General features: G+C 52.2%; 1 protein-coding gene across 1 annotated transcript; it reads right to left on the bottom strand.

Moving 5' to 3' along the window:
• Positions 1-501: 501 nt before the first annotated feature.
• On the bottom strand, positions 502-6654 carry MS4A1 (membrane spanning 4-domains A1). The gene is made up of 6 exons (XM_052653350.1): positions 6496-6654; positions 5788-5907; positions 4563-4619; positions 2828-3064; positions 1795-1896; positions 502-717 (listed from the first exon to the last, which is right to left on the bottom strand). The coding sequence occupies exons 1-6, from the start codon at positions 6652-6654 to the stop codon at positions 502-504; spliced, it is 891 nt and encodes a 296-aa protein (XP_052509310.1).
• Between the last annotated feature and the right edge of the window lie 13867 nt (positions 6655-20521).

The following is a 20521-nucleotide window of genomic DNA, read 5'->3' as shown; positions in this document are numbered from 1 at the left end:
CCCGAAAACAGTGGTACAAAAGAGATTACACACACACACGCACAAATGTAGATGTGGAAGAAATCAAAGACAGCTTAGGGGTGGCACGGAGCAGCCACTCACATTTTTCATCTGATACAGAGTCTGCCTACTGCAGAGAGAAGAGAAAAAAAGCAGACTGCTGCTGCTGCTGCCGCTGTGACTACTTGCTACACCTTCCCCAAGAGCAGGCCCGTGGCAAACCACACCCTGCAGCCCTTATCCAGACTTCTCCCTCTTCGGGGTGAGGAGGCTGTCCTAAGCGAGAAGCACGATGCTACAGCTGCTGCAGGGGCGTGTGTTCACACTCTGAACGAGGGTGGGGAGAAGGGAGCTAGCTGTCTGTGGCCCTCCAGGCGGAGACGAGGAAGACGTGGAGGCCACGTGCAGAGCGCCTTCGGAAATGCGGGTGAATAAGTCTCTGGGGAGCTGTGAACACTAATGCTAAAAGGAGAAAGAAAACAGCAAAAGGGAAAAAACAGTTTAAGGGACACTGTCGTTTCCTATTGGCGAGTCTTCCTGATCTTGGGGGGGCTCTGGGAAGTTCATTTCTGCTTCTTCCTCTTCCTCTTGGACTGGAATCATCTCGATGTCTTCTTCGTTCTTTGGTAGGGAAGCTATTTCAGTCTGCTCAGCCGCTTCTTCTTTTATTTCGATCGCCTGTTCCTTCTTTTCTTCAGCGGACAGGAGAACAATGTTCTGGAACACAAAATTGAGCGAACTTTTCTCGACTTTGATCATTGGCACATTTCTCAACAATCTGCACAAATATCAATATCTCCTGGTTTTTATGCTGTGTTCTAAATGCTTCTGCATACCAGGATTGGTTTCCCAGGTGTTCAGATCCTCACCGAACCACGAATCAAGGCTTATCCTCAAGGCCAGCAAATACTTGCCACCTTACCCGGAATGCACTCACAGTGTTTGGGAAAGAACACTGCGATCAGAGAGGAATTTATATGTCAGTTTTGATTGGCCTTTATTGGAGATAACCTCAGGAAAGTTTTAACTTGCTGTCTCTAATCCTGTCTTCCTCACTTGCAAAATGAAGGCATTAACAATGATTTCTAAATTCTATTGCAAAGCTGACATCCTGTGGTTCTGAAGGAGTCGATAGTTGGTCACTGGGATATTCATGTCTCTCAACCGTAGGGCCTCTTTGAACCTGCTCTTTCGGAAGAGAGATTAGACAGAAAGAAGAGAGCAGAAGGGAGTGCTGAGAAGTCGGGTTTGGAAGAACTAGTGGCTTCAATCAGCCTTCAGCCATCTGAGTGTGGAAACCTGAAATCAGGAGGCATGGCTGAAGTCCAGCAGAGTCCAAGGTTAGTGAGAGGATGCACGTAGCATAGGACCCTTGTACTTCTTTTAACTGCCGTGCCCCTGCCCCCTCCCCGCCCTGGGAATCCTGGTAGGTGTTCAGTGCACAGCTGTTAAGCAAATGAAGTAAGTGGTATTCAGAGTATGTCACAGTGAAGCAGGATGCTTTGTGGGTATAGGCAGGGAGAGAGCAGGTTGGCCCCTCTAGGTCTGTACCATCGAGTGGAGACACACAAGTGGTAATATACCTTCTCCTTCCCTGTGGACACAGGTTGCAATCAGCCCTAGTCAGCCATTTCTCGAATACATGGAACATTACTGGTATTTTCTGCTTCCCAGAAATATGCCAAAATCATTTTTCATGATGCTCCAGACTCATCAGATCATGCTCTCCACAAATGACTTTTTGCAGGTGAGACTTTCCTAAGGGAGGTTGTGAATAGCACAGCGTCTACTTACAGCTTTGGGTCTGGAGCATATTTTTTTCCATTCATTCTCAACAGTGCCAGCTGTCACAAGTTTCTGGAGGAAGGCAAAGATCATCATCACTGCGAAATTGCTCTGAAGAACAGAAAAATGAGGGTAAAAATGTACTAATGAAGATACGAGAATATGGTTAATGCACAGTAAATGACCCTTGACTAAAAGCAAATGATTAAAAGGTCAATTCTTTAGGGAAATAGTGACTAACTGTGAGAAATGCTGGTATCTGCATAACCCTAACCCTTAGTACAACTCCTGGCACATAACAGAGTGTATGTTGCTGACCGAAAGTAAGGCAGTAATAATTAGTTGAAGAATCAGTTCCATGTAGGTAAGAATAGTTTAATGTGAGTCCCACACGATACTGTGCCCAGCTTTAGGTGGTATACTATCACACCAAGGAAATTCCTCCACACCTGGGAGATGTATTTTTTTTCCCTTCAAGTGAAGTGAAGTTTTAGTCACTAAAGTCATGTCCCCTCTTTCATGACCTCATGGACAGTAACCCGCCAGTCTCCTCCGTCCATGGGATTTTCCAGGCAAGGGTATTGGAGTGGGTTGCCATTTCCCTATCCAGGGGGTCTTCCAGACCCAGGGATCAAACCCACCTCTCCTGCAGGTGGATTCTTTACTATCGAGCCACATGGGAAGCCCTTGAGGCAAATGACATTCATCACGACTTAGGTTCTTCAATGTTCATCTTCATAATAAAGATAGTAAACATCAGTTCCATCAATAATACTAACAGATGTCAAAGCAAAGGCTTGAATAGCACTTCCTGTGTACCAGACACTGCTCAAAGTGCTTTCCATATGTTAGCTCATCCCTCAAAATAGCTCTATGAATACTGTTACCGGCTGCCATTTTACAGAGGAAGAAAATGAGGCATGGTGTGGTGCGGTCGGAATTCTGGCTCACAACCATACATACAGGCAATAAGTAGCGGACACATGGTCTTAAGGAAAATGCCAGGCTTCCTTCCTGAAAATAAATCCAATTTCATACTCACCAAGAACACAAACCGTATCCTGGCACAATATTCCATGGACTGGGAGTTATTCTCATCAGGGTTAGCTCGTTCACAGTTGTTTATGTTAATATATGGCATCTGAGTCTTAATAAGGTTCAGATTCTCCATTTTAAAAAAATGGGAAATTGTCATATTAAATATGTCCATGATCAAAAAAATTATTCCAGAAATAGCAGCAAAGAGGCTCAAAGAGTTCATTATTACTCTTCCTGTGAGCTGAAATAAGAGACACAGATATTTATTAATTGAGTCTAATTTCCAACTGGACAATATAAGCTAGGACAGAGTTCCAGATCCTATTTTCCCGACCCTTAAAGGCACTACATCTAAATCCTGCTAAGTCCTGGTTCTCTTGGCTGTTTCAGCTCTTTGTGAAATAAACACCTTCCTGTCTGCACCTTGTTGCTTTCTCGGTCCTCCCCACCTCGTTTATGCCACCCATCCAATCAGCTCATCAGGAAAATGTTCTAGAAGCGATCCTTGCACTTCCTTTAGCTGCCAGTGCCCGCCTCCCCCGGAATCTTAGTAGACGTTCAGCTCACAGCTGTTGAGCAAATGAAGTAAGCAGTATTCAGAGTGTGTCACAGTGAAGCAGGGTCCTTTGTGGGTATATGCAGGGAGAGGGCAGGTTGGCCCCTCTAGGTCTGTACCATCCACCGAGTGGAGACGCACAGTAGTAATGACCTTCTCCTTCCCTGTGGACACAGGCTGCAATCAGCCCCGGTCAGCCAGCCAGCTCCCAAAACAAATACACTTAGGGCTGACGTCTCTGGGTGGCAGCAGGACGTCAGCGTGGCACGCCACCCTGCAGGGGTGATGCAGGGTCAAAACCAGGAAGATTCGTGCAACAAGCACCACGATGACGTGTGGTTACTGGTGATCATCTCGCAACAGGCAGACGTCATCCCTGGTTGTATGACCCACAGATGGCGAGTCAGCGCGACGGGCTGTATTTTAGATATAGCTTCATCTCCATGAACAGCTGCTTTTTTCCCCACAAAGTGAGTTTGTCAGACCACCTCTAGAGGGGAGTCACCTCAATCTCTCATGGACTTTGGAAGGGACTTAAATTAGTAAGACCTTAGTAAATGTAGAGAAGTTGAAGAAGGAAGCCGGCTGGTAAACTCCTGACCTGTAGAGAATCAGGGGATCCACCTGGGTGTCAATGCGTCCTGAGGAGTTATATGAGCACGAGCCCTCCAGCTCCTTATAGCCTCTGAAGCACTTTCATACATTTCATCCTGCGTATATTTTACTCTGTTTTATCCTCAGGACAACTTCATATGGCAGCAAGGACTATCATCCCCATCTCATAGGTGAAAATTTAGAGGCACGAAGGGGGACGCTGGCTTGCCCAAGGCTACAGCTCAAGGGTAACTAAGGCTTGAGTCAATCACGGTCTCGATTAGACCATTTTCCTCAATGCTGATCTGAGAGAAGGGACGTGACTTTCAAAGAGATCTCAGTCTCCTGCAGCATCCCTCATCCCTGAGACCGTAAGCCTGCTCTTCGTCGGTCTGCCTCTGTTTCCACGGACACCCCGTTTTCACGTTTGTTATGAACCGATCACAGTAGCATCACAGAGGAGCTTTCCCTCCTGGGGGTTGAGGGGTAACAGTGACTGTGACTCCAAGGGTCTTCCAGGGCCCTTGTTTCCAGTGGGGACAGCAGACGCTGCTCTGATGTGTGGGAAAGGAGGGCGTGCGCTACTTGCCATGCTCTGCGTGGAGTTCTTCTCCGCTGCTGCCAGCAGTGATCCAGAAATGATGTACTGTACACAAGAGAGGTGGTGGGCAGGGAGGGGTGGGGAGAGATGGGAGAAGCAGCGGGGAGAGGGGCAGAGGGGAAGATCACCTTTTAATGTGGAGAAGCGACTGTGAGAAAGCTGTCCACCCTTTCAACCACTTTCCCTGCACTATTCAGCCCTTTTAAATGGATTCATTCATTTTTCAGCACATAGTTCTCCACTATTCAGGCCCAACCGCGTTAAATCCTTGCCATTCATTCAACCAGCTGGGGATCTGTGACTAGGCATTTAGTAAAACCAGAGGCAGAACTCACATTTCCATGTCAATTAGTACTCACACAGTGAATTTAAAAGTTTTATTTTTAGCTTTCCATTTTTAAAAATAAATTGAGGGAATGGTTCTTTGGAGTTCACAGTGTTTTAATGACTGATGGCAATGATGAGTGGATTGACGTAGAAGACGTACTTGGCCTGCCTGGAGCAGGCGCTCTATTAAAATGTGGGCCGCTACAGGAAGTGATCATTGTTTCTCGTCTTCCTTCTACTCTTCAAGCTGTAAAATGGAGGAAACTCTGGCTCTAATCAATCTCTTCTTGCCCTGAAAATTTCAGTCCTGAACCTGTCTTCACAGCTCATCTATGAAAGTGTAGCGGGGATAAAGACGTCACTGCCTCATGCCTCATCCACACAGGGCTGCAGGCTTGGAAACTGCACGTGAAGCAGCCGTGGGGATTACTGCCCCACTGACAGGCGAGGGGGATTCATTCTGCACACGACTGTCTCACCACATGAGACAGGAACTGAAGAGAATCCTCGGGAAGAAGGGCCAGGAGGGAGGAGCTGCGATGCCCCCACCCACTCTTGCTTTCTGAGACACCAACCCTCAAGTCTAGGACCCACCCAGCTCCACCCCAGCCATTGAGTTTGGAGAGGTCGTGCTTGGAGCGGTCTTCCCTCACTGTGGACATCCATGTCGGGCCGCTTTCTCTGAATTCCCAAGAAGCATGACCACTGACTCAACCACGAGACTCAGGCTCAACTCAGCTTCTTTTTCCTTTAAATCACTTCAACCAGACAACCTGTTCCCTACTCCTATGCTTTCCTCAACACACAGGTGATCTGGTATATTCCCACGGAGCTTCTTTGAACATTTTTGTATCACTCCCTCAAAAGGTTACTAGGCTTTACTCACCATGATGCCTCCCCAGAGAGGGTACCACAAGGTTACACAGATGGGCATGTAGACGTCCGCGTGGATCAGCATGAGGCTGCCCAGGGCAATGTGGAACAGCCCGTTCATGATCTGGACGGCCTGCGGGGAGGAGAGGGGCGCTGATGGTGGGACTGAAATCGGCGAGTCAGGAAGCAGGAGGGGACCTGGAAGCCTTGGCTCCTGAGCGGAAGGGCGGTTTGAGATGTCCAGAGCCAGCGTTAAAGGGCCCAAGACCTCTGTCGTCTTCAGGGGCGGCGTGAGATGTCCAGAGCCAGCGTTAAAGGGCCCAAGACCTTTGTCGTCTTCAGGGGCGGCGTGAGATGTCCAGAGCCAGCGTTAAAGGGCCCAAGACCTCTGTCGTCTTCAGATTCACTTTCCCCACCACCCCAGCACTTCCAAGGCAGGTGTACTGGGACACTGGTGATGAGCTGGGATGCAGGCCCCTAACTGTGCCAGTCTCAGGGGCAGGGCAGGGGAGCATAAGCCGCAGCCATCTCTGTGCATCCCTGGTTTGATCCTCCCCCCACCCCACCCCCCCCACCCCCGCCCCGCCATGTCAGACATAAAGAACACCTCATGTTGGACCAAATACCTTTAAGTCAGGTTGGATCCTGTGCCTGGCCTGTAGCAGCTGCTTCTAGAGGCCAGGGAGTCCCTAGGGTGTGGAGTGCAGGGCGACTGACTTACCCCCAGAGCCTTCGCCTCCCTCATGAAGAAGCTCTGTGTGGGGCCTACCACCGCGGGCGCCCTCCTAGGGACCCCTTTCTGAGCAGCGTGCATAGCAGGGGGGCCTTTCAGAGGCTCTGCTGGGAAAGCTCCAACCACTGAATTCCTGGGAGTCGTCATCTCACCCGCAGACTCCTGAGGATAAATGATAAAATGAGAGGAAACAGGATTGTTAGCCAACCTCTACCTTGTCATGGATCTGAATGGTTTCCCCTGTGTTCTCTGCACGGTGTCACTAAAGGCAGTCAGGGCCTCTTCCTACTGGCTTTGGATCGAGGCAAGGCCTCCTTCCACGTTCTGAGACAGGGTCTGGGGGAGCATCTCAGACAAAGCATGACAAGTGGAGTATTTCCTGCCTGGTCAGTGACTGAGGATGTCAGAGTCAGCAGTGATTCTGGCCCTGCAGTGTGAATTTCTGAGCCCTAAGGGCACCCATTAAAAGATGCTTGCTCCTTGGAAGAAAAGTTATGACCAACCTAGACAGCATTTTAAAAAGCAGAGACATTACTTTGCCAACAAAAGTCCATCTAGCCAAGGCTATGATTTTTCCAGTGGTCATGTATGGATGTCAGAGTTGGTCCATAAAGAAAGCTGAGCGCCGAAGAACCGATGCTTTTGAACTGTGGTGTCAGAGAAGACTCTTATGAGTCCCTTGGACAACAAGGAGATTCAACCAGTCTATTCTAAAGGAAATCAGTCCTGAATATTCACTGGAAGGACTGATGCTAAAGCTGAAACTCCAGTACTTTGGCCACCTCATGCGAAGAGCTGACTCATTGGAAAAGACTCTGATGCTGGGAGGGATTGGGGGCAGGAGGAGAAGGGGACGACAGAGGATGAGATGGCTGGATGGCATCCCTGACTCGATGGGCGTGAGTTTGAGCCAGCTCCATGATATGGTGAAGGCCCGGGAGGCCTGGCATGCCGCAGTCCATGGGATCAGACACGACTGAGCCACTGAACAACAGGAAAGGAATGATTTCCGGGAGCCCAGACTCTTACATCTTCCATACACAGAAAAGCACCGGGTCCCCTAGCTTGGAAGGTCTGATTTCCTTTAATTAACAGTAACATCTTGATGTTCAGGCTACCTGCCTTTTGTTTCAAAACTTCTGAATGACCTGGTGCCTTCCCTCAGCTCTTCAGGGCAGTTCTCTCAGGATTCCTTGAGATGCTGCCTCCTGGGCTTAAGTCCTACAAATTTCTGCCAAATAAAAGGACATTCTCAACTTTTAGGCTGTGACTGTTTTTTAAATGTACAGGGATCTGGCTCAGGGGTCCCTGCCAGTGTTCTCGACACCCACATGAGGGTCATGGTTTTTCTCTGTGGAGAACGTCACGCTTGCTAACTCGTGGGTTCTGTGCGTCTGTCAGCCTTGGATGCTTTTCTTGTGCTTTAATATAAGAAAATGTATTTTTCACGGGCTTGTCCTCATCCCTTTGCTTATCTGCTTTTGTCCGTGGTGACGGGCCAGAGTCACCGTGAACAGATGGACAGGTGGAAGATGGTGAAGACTGTGCCTGCAGTCAGGAGGGGCTGGTACAGTCTGCCCTGCTCCCACTCACTCTGCAATCTTGAGTACATCACCTCAGGGAGGTTCTCGAAGGTTCTGTGTAAGATGGTGGCCTCCTGAGTCACACATCAGACTGCCTAGGTTTAGATCAAGACTTCCCTGTTTGCTGTGAAACATTGGGAAAGTTCTTCAAACTCTGGGCCTCAAGTTCTTCAGCCATAAAACGAGGACAGTGATAATTCCTGTCTCATATGGTCGCTGTAAGACTTTCATGACCGTATGGCGTGTGTGCCTCAGCCAGGGGGCAGCTCAGACCTCAGCGTCTGGAAGAAGCCTTCCCCGAGCCCTCAGTCCACCGTGCGGCCTCCTGATGACTCTCCCGCAGCACCTCCCTTTCTCTGCTTCGTGCTCGCTTATTGTGAGTAGTTGCTGTGTTTGCCTGCTTCTTTACCGTTTGCCTTTCCCTACTGGAGCATACATCCCTTGCGTTTCTTCTTTACTATTTAAAGCACGCCTGGGACTTCCCCAGAGGTCTGGTGGCTAAGATTCCGCTGTCCCACCGCAGAGGGCGCGGGTCCGGCCCGGGTCCCACCCGGGATGAGCCACGTGCCGCAAGTGAGAGAGTGCACGACGCCACCGGAGACCCCGCGCGCCGCGGTGAAGAGCGAGGGGCCTCGTGCCGAGCCCGGGACCCGGGGACAGTCGGCCAAGTGAGCGAGTACCTTTAAGGGCAATGAGAGTGAGCCTGGGTTTAGAAGTTTCTTCGCGAAGGTAACTGAAGTACATGGGGGTGACGCACCCACGTCTGAAGCATTCGCTTCTTTTGTTCTTGTTCCTATTCTTAACAGGATTTCCTTTGGGAGCATTTGTTTCTATTTTTTTTCCATCTGAAAAATGAGACCAATACACCTTTCACAGGCAGGTTGTGATAAATAAGTAAGTTAATGTAAGTGAAAATGCCCCATACTCAGGGAGAGAGTAAATGTGGTTTGATCTCTGGATTCTGAACAGAAATGTCCCTTTCTGGTTCTGACGATTTAAGACTGTTCTACCGTCTTCATCGTGGGATCCCCTTGGGAATTCATTTCTGTGGGTCAGTTACTGGCAGGAATTCCGCGGAGCCTTTCCCGGGCCCTGGAAGTCTTCCTTCAGGGACACAGAGTTCGAGTTGTCCTCATTGACTGAGTCACGTGAGTGGCCTTGGAAGCCGAGGCTGTGCATCCCGCGTGCTTATCTCTGGGCGCCTGCGGGGTGCTGAGGACAGGTGCCCCGTCCTGTGCCCACTTCCCAGTAACACAGACACTCTGGGTCTGGCACCTCATCTGAGCCTCACAGGGGAGACGGGATGAAGCATTGCCTGTCTTGTGCGGAAACGGCAGCAAGGACACAGAGCAGTGAGTAACTTATTCAAAGTCACGTAGCCACCAGGGATTTAAAATGAGGGCTTGGCAGAAATAGAGGCATAATTATAGAGGACGAACATACGAATCACCAAGGTGGGGAAGGGCGCAGGGGTGGGTCGGGAGGTTGGGGCTGAGGTCAGCACACGCCCATGCGTGAAGCAGCCGGCTAACGGCAACCTGCTGCATAGCACATTCCCTGATGGAAATAGGAAGGAAATCCAGAAACGCGAGGGATGTGTGTTTATGTGATAGCTGACTGACTCGGACGGGCAGCACAAACTAGAACAACATTTTAAAGCAACTACACGCCAATAAAAAGCTTAGAAAATGAGGGCTAAGACCTAGCCAACCCAGTATCTGTGACAGCAGGCTGCTTTGTCTCCCATGGGGACAGGAGCTTAGCCTTTTCTTTATGAAGCTTTTCCTTCTATTCATACAAAAGTACGATTTGGGTGATTATAAGTCAGTTGAAAGGAGAGCATCTGTCTGAGCCGTGGCTGAAGGAAAGAGGGGAGGCTGTGGGCCTGTCACACCTGATGTTTGCCCCAGCTCTAGACTGCCAGAGGCCAGGTGGTCTCAGGGACCTGCTTTGCACCACAAACCACCCCACAAGACCACCAACAAAAGGCAATAGATTCACACAGACCGCTAAGGAGTTTACAAAGCCATTTCTGGTCAGCAGGTGGAGTTTTTAGCGCCAGTCTGAACCTCTGAAACCATTCTGTTCGTCTGACAAATGAGGAAGCTGTGGCGCAGCGATGGGACGTGCCTTGTTGGAGACCTTGCTCTTGGGACTTCCCTGGTGGTCCAGCGGTTAAGACTCTGGGCCTCCAATTCAGGGGGTACAGGTTCGATCCCTCGGGGAACTAAGATCCCTCAGGCTGTGTGCGATGCAGCCAAAAAAAATGTTGACGTACTCCCATAATTATATTTCTAGGACTTTATTCCCATGAATAATAAATGATGGACCTATTTAAAAAAAAAAAGACCTTGCACGTAGTGGCAGAGCCTAACCCAGGGCTCTGGAAAGGTTGGTGCTTTTCTCTGCACTGCAGGCTGGGCCGCACAGAGTTGTTCACAGAGCACCCACTCTGTGCCAGGGATATTGGGTATCTGGTTCCAGCTCTCCACACCTTTCCTACTAAGTGGGCATTTTGTCTTTTTGCGGGCATGGAAATGGGAGTTCTGAGAACTTAGTTAATTTTCCCATGGTTATGCATGGAAGGGGCTTCCCTGGTGGCTCAGAGGTAAAGAACCTGCCTTCCAGAACAGGAAGTGTGAGTTCGATCCCTGGGTCAGGACAATCCCCTGGAGAAGGAAATGGCAACCCACTCCAGGCTTCTTGCCTGGGACATCTCATGGACAGAGGAGCCTGGCGGGTCCATGGGGTCACAGAGAATCGGACATGACTTAGCAACTAAACAACAAGTATGGAATGAGCCGGGGTTACCTTGCTTCTCTCCAGAGCCAAGGTCATCAGTTATCTGGACAGAAGGTGACGACTGGACTACTGTTGTTTGAATTTCTCCTTATTTCTCAGCTGCTTAAGGTTATGCCTATATTATTGGTGACATATACCTGTTATGCAAACAAGCCCTGCTAGGGCTGTGTCAGCAATGCCTAATGGCAGTAATGACTTTGGAGGGGAATATTTTATTTCTCTTAAAATGATGTCTCATTCCGGCAAGTGTATTTCTACAAAACCTTCAACACATATATTACTGTAAATGGTAATTTATAAACACAGACGTACTTGTTTCTCTTTGCTACCTCATTTTTTCATGGACATAACTATATATACACCAGGGAAGTCCATGTATATATATATATTTATAGCAGGTTGTTGCGGACTGACAGATGAAAGATTTTACTCATTTTATTCTATGGGAATGTATGAAACTGGGCCACACGCTCATCAGAACATTGCAGATTCCTGCTGCCTCACCCTGGGTATTTTTCTAATTGTTCACAGTGACTTTTTGTCCCCGCCGGTGTGTTTTCCACTACACAGTTAGGCTCCGAGACTAGTGGGTACACTTGGTAGTGATTACTGATCACAGTGGTCAAAATGTGGTCATAAGAGGATTTTATTCTCACTGAACTGTGCTAAAAGCAGGGCCGCGTTGATCAGACCCTGCCCTGTGTTATTAGAGCAACTTCTGCAAATGGTGTTGGGTTTGTGAACGGCGCCCACACAGTTCCCCTGTCCATCTATACTGAAGACGATCTCACAGCCTTTATGGGTTTTGGTTTGAATAATGACTTTCAGGTCCAATAAGCCCATCCTTTACTCAGAAGCCCAAAGCTGCGCGGCTCTTGTCACCTCAGCTTCCTCCTTTGCCACTCAAAATAGTTCTAATTTTACCCTCGTGGCCTCCGGCGTGCCTGTCTCTGAGGAAGTGTGGTCTCACTTCCTCCCCGCTGCCGGTGCCCCTCCGCCCATCTCCTTTCACTGCAGCGATGCTTCTTCAGAGAGCTGTCCTTGCATCTCTGGCGCTTGTTCTGTTCGTGGAGAATAAGGCTGAAAGAGCTCTGCTGTTTCTAGGCCCCAGCTCTGTTGCTTGCCACCTTGGTGATCTGAGCTCTCCAGTCAAGAGTTTTGTTTTGAGAACATGGGATCATTTCAACTTAAGGCGCTCAGAGGATAACTGTCACTGGAACCTGCGTTTTTCTAATTGTTGATTTTTTTTTAATTGGAGGGTAACTGTTTTACAGCGTTGTGCTAGTTTCTGCCATACAGCAGCATGACTCAGCCCTATGTAGACGTCCATGCCCTCCCTCTGAGCCTCCCTTCCCCGCGCTGTGCAGCAGCTCTGCCCCAGCTGTCTGCTCTGCTTACAAGGCTCTGTGTACCCGTCACGGCTCCCGCCTCTATCTGCCCCGCCCTCTCCTTCCCCCGCTGTGTCCGCAGCATTCAGAACAGAATGCAGAACCTTTGCTACGATTAGCAGGTACGGCAGTGTCCCCCAACCCCAAAGTCCCTTCCTCCACCCCAGGCCTGCCCCAGGCACTTCCCAGCCCCCCAGGCCTGTGCCCCCAGCGTCCCAAGCGCTTCCTGTCTCCCTCCACCTCCTCACCACCCACTTGCTCCTCGACACTTGGCGGCTAGTTGCTGCCGGAGCCACTCAGCTGAAGCCGCTCTTTTCAAGGACTGTGCTGCAGGGATTTCCCTAGAGGCCCAGCGGTCTGAGACCCCGCGCTTCCACCGCAGGGGGCGTGGGTTCCATCCTGGTCTGGGAACCGAGACCCTGCGCGTCCCTGTGCCCCTGCGCGTCCCTGTGCCCCTGCGCGCCCCTGTGCCCCTGCGCGTCCCTGTGCCCCTGCGCGCCCCTGTGCCCCTGCGCGCCCCTGTGCCCCTGCGCGTCCCTGTGCCCCTGCGCGCCACTGTGCCCCTGCGCGCCCCTGTGCCCCTGCGCGCCACTGTGCTCCTGCGCGCCACTGTGCCCCTGCGCGCCCCTGTGCCCCTGCGCGCCCCTGTGCCCCTGCGCGCCCCTGTGACCCTGCGCGCCCCTGTGCCCCTGCGCGCCACTGTGCTCCTGCGCGCCACTGTGCCCCTGCGCGCCCCTGTGCCCCTGCGCGCCCCTGTGCCCCTGCGCGCCCCTGTGCCCCTGCGCGCCACTGTGCCCCTGCGCGCCCCTGTGCCCCTGCGCGCCACTGTGCTCCTGCGCGCCACTGTGCCCCTGCGCGCCCCTGTGCCCCTGCGCGCCCCTGTGCCCCTGCGCGCCACTGTGCTCCTGCGCGCCACTGTGCCCCTGCGCGCCCCTGTGCCCCTGCGCGCCCCTGTGCCCCTGCGCGCCACTGTGCTCCTGCGCGCCACTGTGCCCCTGCGCGCCCCTGTGCCCCTGCGCGCCCCTGTGCCCCTGCGCGCCACTGTGCTCCTGCGCGTCCCTGTGATCCTGCGCGTCCCTGTGATCCTGCGCGTCCCTGTGATCCTGCGCGTCCCTGTGATCCTGCGCGTCCCTGTGCCCCTGCGCGCCCCTGTGCCCCTGCGCGCCCCTGTGCCCCTGCGCGTCCCTGTGCCCCTGCGCGCCCCTGTGCCCCTGCGCGCCCCTGTGCCCCTGCGCGCCCCTGTGCCCCTGCGCGTCCCTGTGCCCCTGCGCGCCCCTGTGCCCCTGCGCGCCACTGTGCCCCTGCGCGCCACTGTGCCCCTGCGCGTCCCTGTGCCCCTGCGCGTCCCTGTGCCCCTGCGCGCCACTGTGCTCCTGCGCGTCCCTGTGCTCCTGCGCGTCCCTGTGATCCTGCGCGTCCCTGTGATCCTGCGCGTCCCTGTGATCCTGCGCGTCCCTGTGCTCCTGCGCGCCACTGTGCTCCTGCGCGTCCCTGTGCCCCTGCGCGCCCCTGTGCCCCTGCGCGCCCCTGTGCCCCTGCGCGTCCCTGTGCCCCTGCGCGTCCCTGTGCCCCTGCGCGTCCCTGTGCTCCTGCGCGTCCCTGTGATCCTGCGCGTCACGAGCTGGGGGTGAGACAGCTCCAAGAGGCAAAGGCTGTGCTGTTGAGCCAGACACCAGCCCTCAGACAGCTTCACCACGTCCGTATCCCTGCCTCCCTGGCTTGGAAAGCTGCAGCCATGTTCCTCTCCAGCTCTTTCATCTCCACGTGGAACCAGTGGCCAAGTCCTGCCGATTCTCCCCCTGCAAGGGATCTTAGTTTGCAGGTGGACCTTCTCCTTTTTTCTTTTTACTGCCAGCGTCAACCCATGAGTGAGATTCTCGTTTCCTCTCCTGGGCTAGCACCAAAATCTTACTTTTCTGACTTTCACATCTCTTTCCTAATCCATCCTCTGCGAGCCTACTAGATCAGGCTCTCTAAATCCTGCTGAAGTTATACTTTTTCCTGAACTCGAACTCTTCTCTGATCCATCATCGCCTGCTGGAGAAACCCTCCACCTGGCTGCTCACAGACTCTACATGACTTTTTTTTTTTTTTTACAGTTTCAGACTTTGCTTTATTCTAAGAGTTCAGGCTTAAGAAGCATCACCCATCTCTTGGTTTTCAGTAACACTGATGGTCTCAACATGGTTTCTTAAGCTCACATCCCTCCACTGCCCACAAAGCCACTGGTCTGGACACATCTCCTGCCTTCCAGGTGGCACTACTGGTGAAGAACCCGCCTGCCAGTGCAGGAGACACAAGAGACATGGGTTCAGTCCCTGGGTCAGGGAGATCCCCTGGAGGAGGGGATGGCAACCCACCCCAGTGTTCTTGCCTGGAGGATCCCATGGACAGAGGAACCTGGCGGGCTGCAGCCCGGGGAGCCACAGAGAGTTGGACGGACTGAGCACACACACGTGGAAGGCTCTTTCTGGGCAGAAATTCTGTAAACCCCCAGCTCTTTGCATTCTTTACTTGTCAACAAGGTCATCTTTCTCATATATTGTTAATCCCTCCACTGCTGCTGCTACGTCGCTTCAGTTGTGTCCGACTCTGTGCGACCCCATAGACAGCAGCCCGCCAGGGTCCTCCGTTCCTGGGATTCTCCAGGCAAGAACACTGGAGTGGGGTGCCACTTCCTTCTCCAGAGGATCTTCCCGACCCAGGGATCGAACCCAGGTCTCCCGCATTGCAGGCTGACTCTTTACCATCTGAGCTACAGGGAAGACCTTTTCTACACACTGTGAGCTAATAAATAGGAAACTGAATTGCTTTCCTGGGCCGCTTTATGCACACTCAGGTGTCAGACCAAAAGGTGGCCATTTCCCCTCATCTGTTGATCAGTGAGCTGACTTTTATAGGAGTGTTGCTGGTTTCAGGAAAGAACCGTGACAGGGCTGGGTCATCGCTATCAGCCTTCCCTAGATCCTCCTTGCACCCCGCCCCCAGCAGCTGCTGTGATGGATTTGAGGCAGAGGTTTGCTGTCCACCAAGCCCCTCCAGAAACTTTTAGCCCAAGAGGCTCACCAACACTGAAGGCTACTCACATTTAGTGAGACATCTCTGGAGACAAAAGCATTTAAAGCGAGAGGCGTGTTATTTTCATAATAGCCGTGCCTGATTATTTTCTCACTTGATACAGGGCCATTCTAAGAGCGTCGGGATTTCAGCTCCTTTATTCTTCATAATGCAGGGGGTATTACTACTGCCCCCATTTTACAGAGAAGGAAAGCGAGGAATATTGGGGTTCAGTAACTTGTTGATGGTGGAGCTCAGGTTGGAACCCAGCAGGTAGTAACCATGCTTTAATCTACGTACTGCAGTCTGCTGCTTTTGTGGAAGGACCCAGAGCGGACTGGCCCAGGCCATTCTTGAGAGAGAGAGCGGTTACGATGGCAGGTGGTCCGCATGTCTTGGCTTCGCCCCTCTTCGGATGATGACACCACCAGAAAACCCGAGCAGGGAAGCCCTAGGGTCAAAGCTGAGCCTGTTGCCTCGCAAACCATCCTGTGCCTTATCCATCACTGCCTCAGTCACTTAAACAGAGCAAACGGATTCCTTACCTGAGTCTCCGAGGTCTCAAGGCTCAAGGGCTGACGCGTGGGTTCTGGCCGCTGAGTTCACCTCGCCAGCTCTTTTCCCCAGAACACGGGGGCCAGAGTGAGCGGGGCCAGGCCTGGGAGTGCCCAGGGATGCCAGGTGACAGGAAGTCAGGGGCTTCTGCTGCCTCGGGCTCTGCGCCGACGGCTGGGGTTTAATACACAGTTATGAGAGCCGGGGGATATACAAAAAAAGTTCCGCCATACCAGGAGGTTTCACTTCTTGAAAAAGACCCCAGGGACTGCCAGGCGTACTTCACGCTGCCTTAATTAGAAGGACGGTGTACCCCCGCCCTGTAAGCAGGTGTGGATGGCAGGTCCCCAAGGGCAAGAAGGGCTCTAGAAACTCTCCCAAGAAGGGCTGTTACGACACTTACCTTTTTCCGTTTGCTTCTAGGAGGGGGCAGGTGGGAAGGAGGCATCCGCGTGGAGCGACTCGAGGCTCGCTCAGCCCTCACCATGGAAGCGGTGTGGGCCCGTGTACCCCATGGGCCCGTGTGCCCCCATGGGCCCCGTGTACCCCATGGTCCCGTGTACCCCATGGTCCCGTGTACCCCATGGGCCCGTGTTCCCCCATAGGCCCCGTGTACCCCATGGTCCCGTGTACCCCATGGGCCCGTGTACCCCCATTGGCCCCGTGTACCCCATGGTCCCGTGTACCCCATGGTCCCGTGTACCCCATGGGCCCGTGTTCCCCCATAGGCCCGTGTTCCCCCATGGGCCCCGTGTTCCCCCATGGGCCCATGTACCCCCATTGGCCCCGTGTACCCCATGGTCCCGTGTACCCCATGGTCCCGTGTACCCCATGGGTCCATGTTCCCCCATGGGCCCCATGTTCCCCCATGGGCCTGTGTACCCCATGGGCCCGTGTTCCCCCATTGGCCCCATGTACCCCATGGGCCCGTGTTCCCCCATTGGCCCCGTGTACCCCATGGGCCCCGCGTACCCCATGGGCCTCATGTTCCCCCATTGGCCCCGTGTACCCCCATTGGCCCCGTGTACCCCCATTGGCCCCGTGTACCCCATGGGCCCCGTGTACCCCCATTGGCCCCGTGTACCCCCATGGGCCCATACGTAGAGTTTCAGTGGGACCGTGTGTGTCTCACATTGAAGTTAGTAGAAACGGCCTGCAAATATTGTTGGGCGCTATAGAACGTGTCCCCGAAGCCTCAGGTGAGAGCTCCACGTTCGGGGTGCCACTGAAACAGCACCTCAACCTCCATGCTCGCCGCTTCCCTCCGTCTGTCTGGGCACCCTGCGTCCTCTCTCTCTGCAGCAGGGGCTAGAGCCGTGTGACCGTGGAGCCCAGAGCCAGATCAGGTGGGGGGAGGAGGAAGATGACGGCCGGGAGAGTGAGATGGAAGATGGACCAAACCGAACCAGTATGGGACAGGAAGCAGAGAGAGCTTTGTCCGAAGAGACTGTGCCCCTTGCCCTACAGTATCCAACCTTCCTGTTCATAGTTTGGATTTTCCCTGACTTTCACATTTTCCTACCTATTGACCTAACTCATTAGAGACCCTGGGCTGTAGTTGGGCAGTCGTTTGCCGAGTCTAAAGGGCCGAAACACAGCGGTCTGCCGCTGAACCTGACGTCAGTCCACACCCTCTCTCTTGTTCTCTCTCTCTTCTCTATTTCTCCCTCTCTTTTCTTTAAGGTGATCTGGAATCAGATGATGAACGCCAAGTAAAAGTCATTCTGGAGAGCCCGATGAGGGGGCAGCACAGAAAACGTGCCATCTCCCCACCGCGGGGCAGGCTGGCGTTTGAACAGGGAACTTGCTGCGGCCGAAGCCACGCGGCCGCCTCTCACTGACGTCGCAGAGAGAAGAGGGGGACACGGGAGACCCGCGTCCGTTTCTGCGGGTCTGCGCGTGTCTGCTCACGCGCCTCACAGCCGGCAACGCCCCCGGGTCTGAGTCGTGGATGACTGTGAGGCCCGGGGGCTTCCCTGGGGGCTCCGCGATGGAAGAATCCGCCTGCAGCGCGGGAGATGCAGGAGACAGGATTCGCTCTCTGGGCGAGCGAGATCCATCCCCCGGAGAAGGAAAGGGCAGCCCACTCCAGTACGCTTGCCTGGCAAGTCCCATGGACAGAGGAGCCTGGTGGGCTACCGTCCACGGGGTCGCAAAGAGTGAGACACGACTAAGTGACTACCACGGGCTTTTTCCACTCTTGCGTTGGCAGCTGGATTCTTTACCACTTGAGCTACCAGGAAAGCTCCTTCCTTCTGCCTTGAGGGACCACTTTAAATTAAAAAAAACAACATTAGATGCCTATCTGCTTATATGCCAAACACTGTCCATGTAACACCTATGGTATTGAGTCCGTTTTATAATTGTGGGAACCGAAGTTCAGAGGAAATGGGGGAAACTGACTCAAAGGCACAGAGTAAGTGATAGTGATGTTTGGGAAGCAAGATAACTGCAATTATAAATTTCAAAGAAAACCCACCATTTTCTGAGTGATTTTTACATTCCAAGCAGTCATAGAATCCATTCACATTTCATTTAAGGCTCACAGTAAACACGTTAGGTAGGTAGTATCATTACATTTTAGTGTATGAGTTTAAAGCTCACAAAGGTTAAATAATTTGTTCAAGTCACTTTGCTTTAAAGGTCAAAACCAATGCCTGACTTAAAAGCCCTTAATATTAGATGACAGGCCCCTCCTCAAATATATCTTAAACCCTACCCATCATAACCCTACCCACCGGCTACCATATACTTTTCATCCGAACCCCACTCCCCAGCCCTCTCCCCTCAATTATGCCTTTTCCTTCCAGCTTAGAGCAGAAGTGAAAACCTGCTTGTTTGTTCTTGAGGCGTGCTGTTTTCCCCATGCCTAAAGAAGCAGAGGATAACCGGATTTAATGCTAGGGATTCTGGCTCAAATCCTGAGCTAAATCATGCTCCCTTTTGTGGTCTGAGAGTTAGCCACTCTGAGCCTCAGTCTGCGACCTGGGCTCGTTACACACCTCTTTCAGGGTGTCAGTGACAAGCGAGCAATGACAGCGGTGAGACCCCCAACTCTTCCCAGGCGGCTGTCCTCAAAGGGCGGCCTGGGAATCTCCGGGAGTTTCCTAAGACCCTCGTAGGAGGTCTGTGACCTCAGAACAATTTTCATCATAATACTAAGACCTTATTTCCCTTCTTCATGGACTTACAACAGCATTCTCCACCGGCTGCAGAGCCTGAGACACTGCCACAGGTTGAACGCAGAAGCCGCTAAGAGAATCTGTCTTCCGTCACGAGCGAGGCAGTGGTTTCCAAGTTTTGCTCTATATTGCAATTACCCGGGAACCTTAAAAAAATACCGATGTCCGACTCTTACCACATTCTGATTTAATTGGTACATGGTGGTATGCTGTGCATTGGGGTTTCTGAAAGTTCCCCTTGAATGTGCAGTCAAATTAAATGGGGATTTGTTTTACAATGGATATAAAGTTACACAAGATGAGTTAAGTTTTGGAGATCCATTGTCCAGCAGAGTATTTATAGTTAATAATATGGTATTGTGCACTTGGAAATAGGCTAAAAGGACAGACCTAATATTAAGGATTTTCACTAAAATCTAAAACTAAAACCAAAACCCAGAAAAGGACAGAAGGAACGCTTTGGAAGTGATGGGTAGGCTTAGCGGCTTGGGATGGTACAGGGTGTATGCACACATTAAATGTGTGCAGTATTTTTGGTGGATAAACTATAACTCAATAAAGCTAAAAATAAAAGAATCTCACATAACTCTAAAAAAAAAGGTTTACAAAACTGTATATCAATGTTAACTGTCCACAAAAATTTTTTTTAAAATAGTTATTTTAGTAAAAATATTACCTGTATTAATCTGTACTGATCAGTCAAATATTTTTCAGAGTGTCAAGCGCTTCTGAGACCAAGGACCTAAAAGACGTCAGTGTCTTGGCCTAGAGAGTAAGACTTTGGGCTCTGGAGCTGGATTATCTGTTGATACATGACTTTGCCATTGCAAACTTTGTGACCTTGGGCACTTGACTTACCCTCTGTATGCTTCAGCTTCACTGGGTCTGCAAAATGAGTATAATAATAAAACCTGCCTCTCAGATTTTTGCGGGGTGGGGGGGGGGGGTGGTGGAGGTTGAATAAGCCATGCCCCTGAAGCCCTTGGCGTGGTGCCTGGACACGGTGCTGGCTTCTGCCGTCACCTGCCAGTGGTTGTAAGTGGCTAACATCGATCGGTGTGGCCTACTGCAGGCCTAGCCATTCTTGCAGCCAGCTCATCTTCCCACACAGCAATGGAGCAGGAGCCCCTGGGCCGAGTCTCTCGAAGTCAGCGGGAGGCACCTTGGACCCAGCTCACCCTGGCTCTGGCTCATTTCTCAACCGGCCCCACACTGCCATCCTTTAGTTCAGTGAACGGACCGCTAGCAAAGGAGGTGACACCACGGCGACTGTGTGATCTGGGGAGAGGAGGAGATGGCCTTGCAAAGAGGCAGGGTGTGGTTTATCAGCCAGAATGTCCCCGGTCCCCGTCCCCTGCCCGCCCCGCCCCCAGCCCCCCACCAAGCAACTCCTCTGAGTCACTCCCCTTTGCTTCAAGGAATTACCAGCCTTAAGAGTCTGTGTTCC

This window comes from Budorcas taxicolor, chromosome 15 (assembly GCF_023091745.1).
Source record: "Budorcas taxicolor isolate Tak-1 chromosome 15, Takin1.1, whole genome shotgun sequence".
NCBI classification, from domain to species: domain Eukaryota; kingdom Metazoa; phylum Chordata; class Mammalia; order Artiodactyla; family Bovidae; genus Budorcas; species Budorcas taxicolor.
Note: the sequence above shows the minus strand (reverse complement) of the source record. Positions and strands in the feature narration are given on the sequence as shown.